At 42.7% G+C, this 13,651-nt stretch overlaps 1 protein-coding gene and 1 long non-coding RNA gene across 2 annotated transcripts; one reads left to right on the plus strand and one right to left on the minus strand.

Annotated features, from left to right (window-relative positions):
- Positions 1 to 185: 185 nt before the first annotated feature.
- LOC103137039 (uncharacterized) lies at positions 186 to 8,118 on the minus strand. The gene is made up of 4 exons (XR_476087.2): positions 8,041 to 8,118; positions 4,491 to 4,656; positions 320 to 469; positions 186 to 245 (listed from the first exon to the last, which is right to left on the minus strand). It is a non-coding gene; the product is annotated as an uncharacterized LOC103137039 (long non-coding RNA).
- Positions 8,119 to 8,120: 2 nt separating this feature from the next.
- echdc2 (enoyl CoA hydratase domain containing 2) lies at positions 8,121 to 13,489 on the plus strand. Its single transcript, XM_007550549.2, has 11 exons — positions 8,121 to 8,468; positions 9,441 to 9,508; positions 9,585 to 9,672; positions 9,752 to 9,838; positions 9,929 to 10,021; positions 11,801 to 11,857; positions 11,958 to 12,020; positions 12,110 to 12,234; positions 12,678 to 12,728; positions 12,817 to 12,864; positions 13,019 to 13,489. The coding sequence occupies exons 1-11, from the start codon at positions 8,228 to 8,230 to the stop codon at positions 13,094 to 13,096; spliced, it is 999 nt and encodes a 332-aa protein (XP_007550611.1). The 5' UTR covers positions 8,121 to 8,227; the 3' UTR covers positions 13,097 to 13,489.
- The last annotated feature ends 162 nt before the right edge of the window (positions 13,490 to 13,651 follow it).

Raw genomic sequence — 13,651 nt, forward strand, 5'->3', positions numbered from 1 at the left:
ATTATTATGATGCCAGAGAAGGTCGCAGGGTGATACAGTTTCTCCAGCATTTGTTAAAACACAGAGATGTGATAGTGGAATGTCATATCATCCCATGTATAAAATCCATGTAAACAGAGTGAAATATTTTACGGCTTTACATTTTTAAAAGTGACCCAGGATAAAGTTATCAGACTCCAGTTTAATGATTAATATCCTTTATTTGGCTCGTCATGGTTCAGTCCAGAGTCAGTGCTTCAGCAGAACTAATGCAAAAATAGTTTTAATTACAAAAAGTGATGTTGATGAAGTCTGAAGGTTCCAAGTGGGCGGATCTTACCGACGCAGGGGTCACCAGAGCTCCAGGAGGAGGCGAGTCTGCCCACGAAGCCGAGGCTGGCGACCGCCCGGTGATCGATGCTCGGTGAATGACGATCCATCGGAGGGTGAACAGGCAGGTGAGTGCAGGAACAGGCAAACCCGAGAGAATCTAAAAGTGAATTATGTCGACACCAGAATAGATTATATGTTGGGTAAAAACCAACATTTCACCAACAGAACCTCATACCAGCTGTGAATTATGGAACTGGAGGTGCAATAGGGCTCCCCGTGAATTGTAAAACTAATCAGAGAGTGCTTGAAGAAAAGCTGAGACCATCTGTAAAAAAGTAATAATAATAATAAAGAAAATAAATAAAACTGAAGCAGAACTGGATCCTGCAAGATAACAATGAACCCCAAAAAACATTCCTAAATCCACCGGTGGATTTAGAAATTACTCTTTTTCTTAACTCCTGCAGAAGTTAAGAAAAAGAAACCAGATCTTAGATTTACTGAGATGCGGTGGAGAGGCTTTGTGAGAAACACCTCAAACGTCTCACAGATGAAAACGAGGAGTGGAGCAAACCTTTGTCAGGCCGACGTCAGAGGCCAGATGACAATGTCTCACTGAAGTTACTGCACCCAGAAGGCTGAATGTTTCAACTTTGCCTTGGTTAAGAAACACACTTGGTTGCAGTTACAAACTATAACGATGATTACACCCGAACTCTTAATGCTTGAGCTTTGAACAGGGATGATATGAAGAGAACATCAGCTGAGTTTGTGGTAAATCGTCGTCTCCCAAACAAATTCTGTTTAGGGTTCCACACGACACCAAGACCGGCTGCTGCGTTTATGTGGAGGCTGGGGTGTGTGGGGGTGGTTGGACTGTATAAAAAAAATAAATAAATAATGTACATAATCTCGTGTGAAAGCAGGCGGCATTAGCCACATACACACACACACACACACACACACACACACACACACACACACACACACACACACACACACACACACACAGACGTAAAGGGCCTTATCTCATCTGGTCCGCTGGTTAATTTCTCCTCCGTGTGCGTGTCCCCCGGCGGCTTCTTGACAATAACAACGCGTTCGGATTGGATTGTGTTCGCTCCGTTAGGCTGTTAATTGTTTGGCATTGTGGAATTTTTAATTGAGGAAGGAAGTGAACTCGCACACGCTTAGCTGTCAAAATGCATGCGTTTATTTATTTGCTGATTCACTCAGTTGCCTCACCACTGTCACCACTTGTGCTCCCTGATTCTCCCCACAGTCATTTTGATGAGAACGCTCCTGAAACTGGGAGCTTAGCTGCTGAAGCCGAGGTCAGCCTCAGGCGGTTAAATACGTTACGCAAGAAAGATGATTAGGTCCGATAGATTTAAACCCTTAAAACCAAGAAGGAAGGCAAATGATTAATGTGACGATCACATTAGTTTGAGTGGGTACGTTGGATCCCGAGGCTTGGAGATGCATCGTGTTATAACGATTAATTTATAGAGATTTTGTTAGATAAATAAAGATTGATTGATAAGTGCCATACCCAAAGCAGTGATGCCTGAATAACCATTCAAGCTATGTTGCTGCAGTGCACCAGCACCTGTGACTGGTCAGCAACGACAACCGTAACAAAAAGGGGGCAACAACGCTAACAGCGTCTTGCAAAAATACTCACACTTTTCTTTCTTTCTTTATTTATTTTTTCTCTGTCACATTTTTGTTGCATCTTGCTTCTGATAGTTTTTTGCAATATTTAATTCTTCACAACCTCTCTGCAAACTACAGCTTTACCCAATATCATCAGAATCCAGGATAATCTTATTAGGAGAGTGGGATTTGATTAATCAGATTCAAAATATGTGACATGAACTCAAGAAAACAGAATGGTGAAACTGAATTTAAAAAAAAAAGTACTTAAAAAGTATTGTACTCATGTGCACCTTGTGATAATTGTACCTAAGCTGTACAGAAAGTTTTACAAATGATTTAAGCTAGATTTTCTTTACATGACAAAACCCCTGATGTTTTAGCATTGGTGTGTGTGTGTGCGTGTGTGTGTGTGTGTGTGTGTGTGTGTGTGTGTGTGCGCGTGCGTGTGTGTTTGTGTGTGCAGTTTGGAGAGCCAGTGTAAACACATCCACTGCAGAGGGACTGAAGACATGCATGTCGCCCCAAAACCAGAGCTACAGACTCCTGGACTCGACGCAGAGACTTCATCTGTCTCAGTTAAATCACTTAGCTTGCAGTAGGGATGGCTGCTGCTAAAAAGTGCGAGAAGTTGGATTGTGTCTGTGGAGGCTGCAGTGACTGTGACTTGAAAGCAATGATGAGGTGGATCAAAAGAGGCCTGCAGAGCTTCTGTAGAAACAGCAACATGGAGGCCACTCCCTCCCTCCATCCCTCCAATTGAGAGCGGAGTGGAGACTTCCACTAACAAGCAACCAAAAACCATAAGATGACGAGGCAGAGGATCCTAATGAAGAAAAATCACTTTTTGTTGATCCCCATGTGAGTTAGTGTTGCCTGAAAAAAATCACTTTTACCTAACTGGGCTGCAAGCAAAAAAAAGTCCAAAATAAATGCGAATATAGTTTAACTCTAATCAAAGCTGATTTCAGCTACATATTGACAATACACTGATCCATGTGGACGAACTGTGGATGAATACAGCTGGAGCGTCGTTTTTAAGTTTCCCACCTGGTCACCGATTAAATTAGATTTAAAAAAAAATAAAATAAAATAAAAAATCATTGCAAGGTTTTTGAGGATTATTTGCACGGAAGTAGCCACTCATAACCTCTTTGTGATGTTACAGTCACAAACGTCACTGCATTTTGTTGAGCCTTCATGTTACAGATCGACACAAACACTGCCTAACCTTCTGTTGTTTTTACGAATAAAAATCTGAAAAGTGTGGCATGGATGTGTGTTTCGTGCCACAGAAGTGATGCAAGTGGCAAATAGAGTTTGTAATTTAATGTCGGTATTAATCCAGCCGTGTCAGAGGTTTGCGAAGAGAACGTTAGTGAACAAACTTCAACAGGAAAAGTGTCTTCCTCTGATCTGAGTTTGAACTATTTTACAAAGAGAAGAAAAACAAAGAACATCAGTCATTCAATGTGTAAACTGGTGTAGACAAACGCCTAAAGACATGCAGCTGGAATCCCAGCCTAAGAGAGCATTGATTTAGTGTTGCTGAATTCAAATGCATGCCAGATTTTTTTATTTATTTTCTTTTTATAAAACAATAAAAAGCCACATGTCATTTCCCGTTTAATTCACGGTAACACCTCGCTTTCGTAGTGTAGTTCATGTTGGACACTGGCATAAAATCCTAATGAAATACACTGAAATTTGTAGATGCAATGTGAAAAGGGACACTGTAAAACACAGATTCCCTTCAAAAAGTGGATTCTACTGTGTTTTTTGTTTTTTTTTAATCCGTTCCTTAATATTTATTCTAAGATGACCCGCTGCTCTGCATCTATAAAGAACTGCTTGGATAAAGCAATCAAAGGTAGTAAAAAGCAGCTCTTAAAGTTCCCAAACCAGCAACCTGTGGCTGGAGGAAAATAAATCACAGGTGGTTTTACGACTCAGGCTCACATGCTGCAGTCCTGACACACGCAGACATCGTCTCATTTCAGAGCCGCCGAGGTCAGGCGCGGCTATCTATCTATCTGGACTCCGATGTGTCATTATTACAGCAGAGCTCGGGCCGAGTGCAGAGCCAGCTGGAGGAAAACGAGCCCGTTTGGCTTGGTGAAGCCATGGGCCATCAGAATCTTTAATGTAAAACTTTCCTCTCTGGCTGCTCTAAACGGTGTCAGCTTCCAGAGGGCTTTGTGTGCAGTGCAGGCCCACGTGAAAGGAGGCGCAGGGAGGGCGAGGGGGGTAGGGGGGGGACACACGCATTCCTCGAATTGACGGATGGGCCCCTGAGAACGTGATCCCTAACGTGATCAGTGAGGAGTCTTTATTTTTTTATTAAGGGTGTGTTCCGTCTCCTCTGTCAGCTGCCCGATCCTCCCGACCTACAAAGGAGGATCAACCTCATGCCAGCGCAGGTGTCACCTTTGCTGCCTCTCCATTACCTCACATGGTCAGTTTTTTTTTTCTTCTTTACTTTGGGAGATTTACTAGAATCAATAATGAAACTTATTTCCTACCACGGTAGCTGACTGATCTGTAACTCTCCCCCTCTCTTCTTCTCGTCCCGTCAGTCTGCGTCCTTCAGGTCGTGAGTCTGGCTCCATCATTCCACAATGTATTTGGATCAAGACCGGTCGGTGACCCGTGCATCTTGACTGGCTCGGTGCTGTGTGTGATCATCATCTGGAAAGGAAAGGGAGAAGGTTCGACATGAAGAGACAGGACATTCGATTTCACTGTTTGGATCAGAATATGGTTGAAAATAACTCGCTCTTGCACTTTGTCCGTTTTTACCAGGCTAAAATTTCAATGCATTTTATTGAGATTTTATGTGATACACCAGGGGCCCTGCAGCTTTTAGATGCGTTTCTGCTTCAACACACAACAATCAGGTCATCACTGACCCTAGAGTTCCTCATTTCTCATGTAAAATTTATCAGGATAATAATTTTGATTTATCGTTTTCTCAGTAAACTTCAATTACTGATTTTTTTTTTTTTTTTTAAACTGACTGCTTTATTGGAAGTGTTATTTGTACCATTTTCTTTACCGTTTTTTTCCACGAGAACGTCAATAACACCAATAACTTTGAAAACATTAAATGCAGTAGTGTAATTCTTACTTTGTAAGAGTGTAAGTTTAAGTTATTTAGGTGACGAAACCTAAAAACATTCAAATGGGAATGTTTTTCCAAGACAATATCTGTGTTTGTGCCACTGTGTAGCTGTGCCATGCAGTCACAGCTTCACAGTTACCTAAAAAAAACACAAAATAAATAATTAATAATTAGTATCACAATAGTACCATAAAATATCATAATAAAATTTCCACCTCCTACCCTCTCCCTGCATGAGCTAATCACACCCTGAATTGTTAAAAAAAAACAAAACAAAAAAAAAACTCAAAATGACCAGCAGCTTCCTGGACCGGCATTGGAGTTTGCTGAAACATGCATGATCCTCTGAGTTTGGGATGTTCTGCTGGGAAGCTCAGAGCTATTGCATTTCCAGTATCAACACACGCTGGTAACGCAATCCACACCTGCAGAAGGACTTTTGCGTACTTTGGCCACGTGCTGATGGGCTCACGTGACAAGAGACGCATCATCCCGTCCTTTCTTGTGCAGACGAGCAAGTTGCACCTTAAATTAATAATCATCTGAGATTTTCTTTAGATTTTTCAACTCTCTCCTGTGATGCACGTAATATGCCACTGGGTGAAGAATTTAGTTTTTCCTTTATAAAGTGCAGGCTGTGAACAGAAATACTCACCAGCAGGGATCATTAAATGTTGGAATTGATAAAACACTAAATAATTATATTGGACCAAGTGGAAAGCAGGCTGAGGGAAGGTGATGGATGGAAAGGGAAATGGAGGAAGGGAGGTAAAGAAATGAATCTGAAACAGATTTTAAAAATACATTTTAAAGAAAAACTAACCTACGAAAAAAAATTCAAAGCTTGGAATAGATAAACTTACGTATTACATAATTTAATCAACAACAGTTCATATTCTGATCAAATCTTCGGCAAAAACAAACAAACAAAAAAAAACAAAACAAAAACAAAAGTTATTTCAGCTCAATCTAATGTCGCAAGGAAGAGCTTTTCAGTAGCCTTTATCAGAGTGTAAACTGTGTGTGTGTGTGTGTGTGTGTGTGTGTGTGCGTGGGTGTGTGTGTGTGTGTGTGTGTGTGACATGTGGAGCTGAATCTAAAGGTGCAGGCAAAGCCAACAAGAGAATTACAGTCTACTATCATCAGACACAAAGGTCAAACACATTGCACTCGCCCTGAGCAGATCGTCACTGTGCCTGCCATCTTCCTCCTTGCAGACATTTCATCCCCGTGACTCATGCTTGACCTCATACCCTGTCACCAGGCCTCCCTGCTCGCATTCAGCCCTGGGCTTTGATGGAGCTGAGAACATGGACGGCTGTGAGCAACTCGCTCCTGCATCCTAAAATTAAAATCAGCGTGCAACTCGATATGACGTGAAGGCAACTGCTTTGTTGACAATCAAGGCAACCTTGACGTGTTTGCGTCAGAGCAGGCCGCGGCTTTGGTGTGATTCGCGTCCAACTTGTTCATCTTTTTTTTTTTTCTTTTCCCAGAAACAAACCGTCTGCAGCGGACTCCATCAGGCTCAGTTTCTGTCACTCAGACAGCCTCACTCTCAAGCTGCCAGGGTCACTTTCCGTCTCGTGGCGCACAGGAATGAAAACATGCCAGACATCAAATCTGAACGACCTGTTCTGCTCTAAATCCTACAGGTATCGCATCGCAGCATCGCAGCGCCGCAGAACCCGGAGGCCGGTCTCCAGCTGCGATTTCCACCCACAAGTTGACTCAAACTTTAACTTAAAAGATTGATTTTTAAATTATCCCCCCCAAAATAAATAAATAAATAAAATAAAATAAAATAACAATTCTGCCACATTTTTGGGACTAGTGTGTGGTAAGCATGAGAACATGTGCAACCCCTCATTAATGTTTCAGTTTCACTTCAGTTTTACACACAGCCACCTGCACTCTGAGCACTACTCACATAGCGTTAATTTACATCACAATTGCAAATTAGTATGATTCATTATGCAGACTCGGCGGAATCAAAGTTAATTAGGAGCAGCAAACAAAGCCAGGCGACAATAAAAACCGACACCGAAAATCGTTGTGACAGACAGAAAAGGAGTCTGATAGATAACCGGTCAGATTCTGTCACGGTGCCCGGATCATATGGACGTGCATGCGGATATCCAGCTCGCTCTCTCTCGCTCTCTCTCTCTCTCCTCTCTTCCACACGACGTGTCCGTCTGTCACTGACCGATTGCATAACTTGTAAAAGATGTGCTCAATAATGCATGGTCAGACTAGACCAGAAGCAGTCTGATGGAAAACCTTACCTCAACAACAAAACTAGAGGTCCGCCTGCAGCCTGCGGGTCAGTTGCATGTGCGTGTCTGCTTAGTCCAAAAAGGACCAACGCAAGCAAAAAAAAAATGTGAGAGGCACGTTTCTTTGTAGTTAGTGCTCAAACTTTTGGATGGTTGATTGCGTAGACCTCTGTTAGATGCTCAAGACTAACCCTGCTTTAAACCTTTCCACAACTTTTCCACAGACGTGTCCGCTGTCTTGGTCTTCATGGTGCTGCTTGTTCACTAATGTTTGATCACTGATGCTCTCCAGCAAAAATAAAAAATAAAAAAAACAAAAAATTAATGGAACAACTGAATTATTTGAGATTAGATTAAACACAGTTGGGTGGCATTTTATCAATAAGTGACCTCTGAAGGCTGTTGTTTGCTCTGCATTTTATTTGTGGGTATCAAAGTAAAGTATAGTGAGGACCACTGCATGTTTAGGAAACATTCTGAAAACCATGTTACTCTTTACTTTGTGTAGGTCTTTCACATCCAAAATCAAAACACGCATTACAGTTAGCAGGTATAGCATGAAAAAAAAAAAAACCCGTGAACACACTACTAATAATTAAAATAGTTTTGATATGCGTCTATTTATATAAATGTAAGTTAAAATTATGACAACACTGAATAAAAGGAGTTGCTCACTCGGCGTTGTCGCTGCTGTCGTTGTTGACTGCGGCCTGGGGCAAACAGGTCCCTCCTTCCTCAGGAAGAAACCTCCAGTAAACTTCCTGCTGCCCTCGACCAGCCACTTTTTCCCTAGTTGCTCTCACGCCGCTTCTTTTAGGACCAGAAAAACAAAACAAAACAAAACAAAACAAAAAAACTGAACATGGCTTCTGTCCTTTACAGACTGGCAGTACCGAGGTGCTCTCTGTTGCGGAGCTTGACTGTCCCACGGTGGGAAACGCAACGACTTAAACACCCTGGGTTACACCGGGACGCGACGAAACTGCTAGCCGGGGAAAATCGCTCTCTCGCGGCCTGCAGCCGGGCCGACAGCCGCTCACAGCACACAGCGGTGGAGGTGTCCGTGGAGGTGGACCTAAAGCGGCTAGAGGGACAGGACAAGGGTAGGGACACATTAAAAACAACAACAAAAAAAACATTATTATTGTTATAATTATAGCTCGACCGCAGTCATGTTAGCAGGTACATGTCATTCATTTGATGGATTATTTCCTAACATTTAAATCCTTTGTATGGAGTGCAAACATCCGCGCAGCTACTTGGTTACTAGTAAAGAAAGAAGCAGCAGCATTCCCACAGGTGACCCACTTCTGGATTATTATTAGACGGTAGAGTTGTGTTTGTCTCACAGGGGAAATCATAGAGTGAAATGTGTCTTTGTGCCGCTATACCTGAAACCACAGCCGGACTGAAATTCAATGGAGCCTTGAGAAGAACTTCCTTTAGGGGGCTCCACTTCCGGTCAAACCCACCACTGCGGACATCTTTTTAATATGGTCCATTCTTTGTTGTTTGTTGTCTGGACATTTAATATGAGATGGTTTATTGGTAACTAGTGGACCCCTGGTCTGTAAATTAGCTATTCTAAATTAGCTGTTTCAGAGGCTTGTTCTTTATCAGCAAATGTAAAATTTGAGATATATAATGTGTGAGAGTTCATGTGGGCTTTGGGGAAACTTCAAAGCACACTGCCTGTCAGCTGGCTGAGTAAAAGTTAATACACACAAACTGTTTGGAAATATTTTCTGGTTCAACCCCCACCCCCAGATATTTAATAAGGTTGACATCAAATACAATAAAATAAACAGCTGCAGGGATAATTGCAGCCACATTCCTATTTGGGAATCCCATGATGGCTCAGTATTTTCACACCATCTCCAACAAACCAAACTCACAGAAAATAGGAAGTGACTTTTCTACTTCCACTGCTCACAGCCAGAGACACTAGCAGGGGACATGAACTTTGCTGACAATCAGTAGCTTATCCACCCACAGGCTTGATGAATCCGTTCATTATTAACCATTCGGGTTAACGTCTTGTGTTTTGTTTGTGCCGCTGCCTGTTGTCCCCTCAGGAATAGTGGAGGTGCTGATGTGCCGCCACAGAGCAAGGAACGCTCTCGGTCACACGTTTGTGTCACAGGTGAGCAGACCTGTCTACATCACACACCTTCACACACTCGCAGAACAGACACAGACCTGAACTCTTTTGTGTGCAGATGAGGGAGCTGGTGTCCACTCTGTCCCATGACTCAGCGGTTCGTGTGGTGATCTTCAGGAGTTTGGTGCCGGGGGTCTTCTGTGCAGGTGATGGGGGGGAGGGAGGCCAGGCTCTGCGTGAAAGTTCTCAGTGAATCTGTGGACCAGTGACAATTTCTGTTCACAGGTGCCGACCTGAAAGAACGAGCGTTGATGGACAACTCCGAGTCCGATCTGTTTGTCCAGAGCCTGCGCTCCCTCATGTCTCAAATAGGTAGCGGGGGGAATCAATATACGGAGGCTGAATGATGAGTTTGAGGTGGAGCTTTGAACTTTCCTCACCTCATCTTAACTGCCTCGGCAGCGGTATTGCCCACGCCCACTGTCGCGGCGATGGACGGCGTCGCCCTGGGAGGTGGACTGGAGCTCGCCCTGGCCTGCGACCTGCGCACTGCCTGTGAGTGACCTCACCTGTCAAAAGCCCGGCCGGGGAAAAGGCACACGGCTGCTCAGTCAGGTGACGCTAATGCAGCTGGAAGGGGGACGTCATGTTCTCCCTTTGCAGCTGTCAGTAATCCAGTCATATAAGGTCAGCGGGTGAGTTTACACAGGGTGACGGAGGATAGGAACTTCCATTTTCAGTCTTTGCGTTAGACCGACAGCTCCCAGATTGCATCAGTTTTTGCTCAGAGCAGTGGAGCTCACCACGAGGTACTGGTGCGTCCCAAGGTCTCACGAAAAACATTCTCAGAGGGCACATGACCTGCAAAAGTATTCGTCTGTTTTCAACATTCACATTTTGTGAGGCAACTACCCCAGATCTTAATGTATTTTAGTGGTATTTTGTGTGAAATCCCATTAAAAAAGCATACGACATAAATTATGAAATGGAAGTGCTGGATCCTATTGTGGGTTACTTCATAGCATTGATTCAGTGACGCTGAATACTTATGCACAGCTTTTCAAGATCAGAGTTATGATTATGATTTTTTTTACATACATTTTTTTAAATCATTTTTGTCATTTTTCTTGCTCTAAGCATTTATGAACCTCTCTGTGTTATATAAATCATTTAAGTTTGAAGTTAAAACATGGCAATAGGTGGAAAATTTGAAGTGGTATAAATACTTGCAAGGAACCGTAAGTGCCTCACTATCAACACTGATCTGCTGTGGAAAATCATGTTTATCTTCCCTTTTCACTGAGGAATTTTAAGGACATTGGACACTGTCCAAGTGAGAGCGCAGCACAAATGTTTCCATTTGAAAAGTCATCCACGTGTTGCAGAAAACGAGAATGAATAAGATGCCTAAAAATCTACAGAGAACGGCAACAATGGAATAGGTTGGGTTTTCTTTTTACAGTGGGAGGGATATGTGAGGTAGTTATCTGTTTTCAGTATCTTACAAAACAAGGAGAAATTGTCATGGAGGTGGAAGGCTAGATGTTAACCCCACTTAGGCTCCTTTTTGAGCAGATTTCAGCCTTATAAAAAAACCCATAAAACTCAGTAGTGTTACAGTAAATAATTGTTTAGTCTGATGACAAAATTAAGCTGCTGTACCATAAAAATTTCTGGATACAAGAAGTCTTTTTGGGTGGGCAAATTAGTGAAACACTTTGTGATATGAATTTAAAAACATATACCTGTGGAAAATGTAAATCTAACAAATGGGAAGAAATTAGGATTAAAGTTAGGGTTCTAATGCCTATGTTAGAGATTAGGAGGAAATTAATTCAACAACTTTTGGTCATTGGATAGTTTGTTGCTGTGAATTCACAGCGTATTCCCAGCAGCCTTACTTTATCCAACTAATGCCTGACGATGCATATCCCACACTATCCAAAAGTGATATTGGAAACCTTTGTCGCCATCTAGTGGTCAAGGTTTAACAGATTTTCTCCCTACTAAATATCTCTACATTACATCTACAATCCATTTCTTTACATAGCTGTAAATAATTCAGGCAGTAAAGGGGTTAAATTTCTTATCACTTTTATTGTCTCGGGTGTTTTAATGGCCTGGAGTGGAGCCGTGGCGCTAATGATAGCCATCTGCCCAGCTGTGCATGTACATACATCACCGCGCGATAGGTTATATTAGGTGTGGCACTTCAGTGATTGGTTGAGCACGGCTGAGCGAGGTGAGCAGGTGTTTGGGTCCCGACGCTCTGACAGAGGCATCACTCAGACGTTGACCTTCACCCGTCCTCTGTTTTGCGTGCGTGTCTTTCAGCAACTTCAGCCCAGATGGGTCTGATTGAGACAACGCGAGGGCTGCTCCCGGGGGCGGGTAAGTCCACCGGCGCTCACAGCAATCACCCCGAGCCGCACTGATTTGCTTTGCGAAGGAGCTGCGAGAAGTTCACCTTGACGGGGTTTTTGTCCTGCAGGGGGCAGTCAGCGGCTGCCGCGGATGGTCGGCGTCACTCTGGCCAAGGAGCTCATATTCACAGGTGGTGGTGAGACAGAAATCCAGACGTCTGAACAGACTCAAAGAGGGTCTGATGGAGCGATGCGGTTGTCCGTCTCTGTGTGTTTTCAGGGAGGCGTGTGGGAGGCCAGACCGCTCTCGAGTTGGGGCTTGTAAACAGAGCCGTAGAGCAGAACCAGAGCGGAGATGCTGCTTACAAAGAGGCTCTGGCCCTGGCCAGAGAGATTCTACCCCAGGTTAGATCACAGTCTATTTTTAGCTGCAAATTAATAGGTGGTGGCCGTCCAGTCATATCATCTGAATGTTCTGAAGAAGCAGAGTGGGACATAAATATGGACCAGTGGTGGGTAGAGGACCCCAAAATGGCCCTCAACATATTTTTACTCAACATGCATCTTTAATGCTTTTAAATCTTTTAAAAATGTGACCAGATAAGTGTTTCAGAAACAGTTCAGAAAGTAAATGGAGCCTTGATAACGCTCCATTCTGCAAAACTGTGACCTGATTGAGAAAGCCATGTATATAAAGTAATGCATGTTTTGTTTTTTGTTTTTTTTGTATTTTCCTCGACAGTTTTTGTTTAATTAAAAAACTGAAAAGCTTTTGTGTCCAGTTTTAAATACATCTTTAAAAAAAAAATGGATGTAAAATCCAATGTCATTTCCTTTGTGATCACCAGGCTCCTTTTGCAGTGCGGATGGCCAAAGAAGCAATAAATAGAGGTGTTGAGGTGATGCATGAGGGATTCATCTTCATAATATGCTTCTTGCAATGTCTTTATATCAAAACACGGAGTGACCGCAATCCATTTCCCGCAGGTTGACATTGGGTCAGCAATGGCGATAGAGAGGCTGTGTTACGCCAGGGTACGTTTTCCGGCGACGTTTCCGAATCATTGTTTTAATGTAAAGAAGTGAACGATTCCAAAGGTTTTGCCTTCCCATGTGTCATACTTGTTAGAGCTTTACTGCTTTCAGTAAAAGCTGATCAGTTCCTCACGCGGCGTCTGTTCCTTATCAGGTCATTCCCACACGGGACCGACAGGAGGGCATGGCGGCCTTCATCGAGAAGAGACAGCCACGTTACACCGGGGAATGAAAGCGCTCCACCGATATACCAACATGAATTTGAAGAAAGATATTTGTAGAACACCGTTGCAAAGAAAATCTGTTTTTTCCCCAAATCCAACGATGCATTTAAAGTTTTTAGTCAGTGAGGGCTGCAAAATTATTTTTTACTTAGTTGACCCAAAGTTCAGAAGGAGATATAGTAGGATACGAGTGGGTGGGTTCTGTTGATCAAATCTATCGTCGTTATCGATCATCAGTAGATAATTTGACTTGAACTTTGAGTTTTGTAAAAGTAGTAGCATATGTTTTGATTAGTTGGAGATGATGTCATTTTACTTTGTGCAAAAATATCTCCTCTATTGAGGAACCAGCAGGTCTTTTTTTTGTGTTTAGAAAAATAAAATGAAATGGTTCAAAACTACTAATTGGTATTGATCAAAAAATATTTTTTGTCTGCTTTCCTGATGGTCTGTACCTAAGTTTTATGAAAACTGATGTTACAGGCCATGTTTTTATTGTGTTGTATCTTATAGCTCATAATCTTTTGAGTGGACTAAAAAAAAAAACAGTTTATATGGCAACA

The sequence above is a fragment of the Poecilia formosa genome, unplaced genomic scaffold (genome assembly GCF_000485575.1).
Source record: "Poecilia formosa unplaced genomic scaffold, Poecilia_formosa-5.1.2 Scaffold37, whole genome shotgun sequence".
Classification (NCBI taxonomy): domain Eukaryota; kingdom Metazoa; phylum Chordata; class Actinopteri; order Cyprinodontiformes; family Poeciliidae; genus Poecilia; species Poecilia formosa.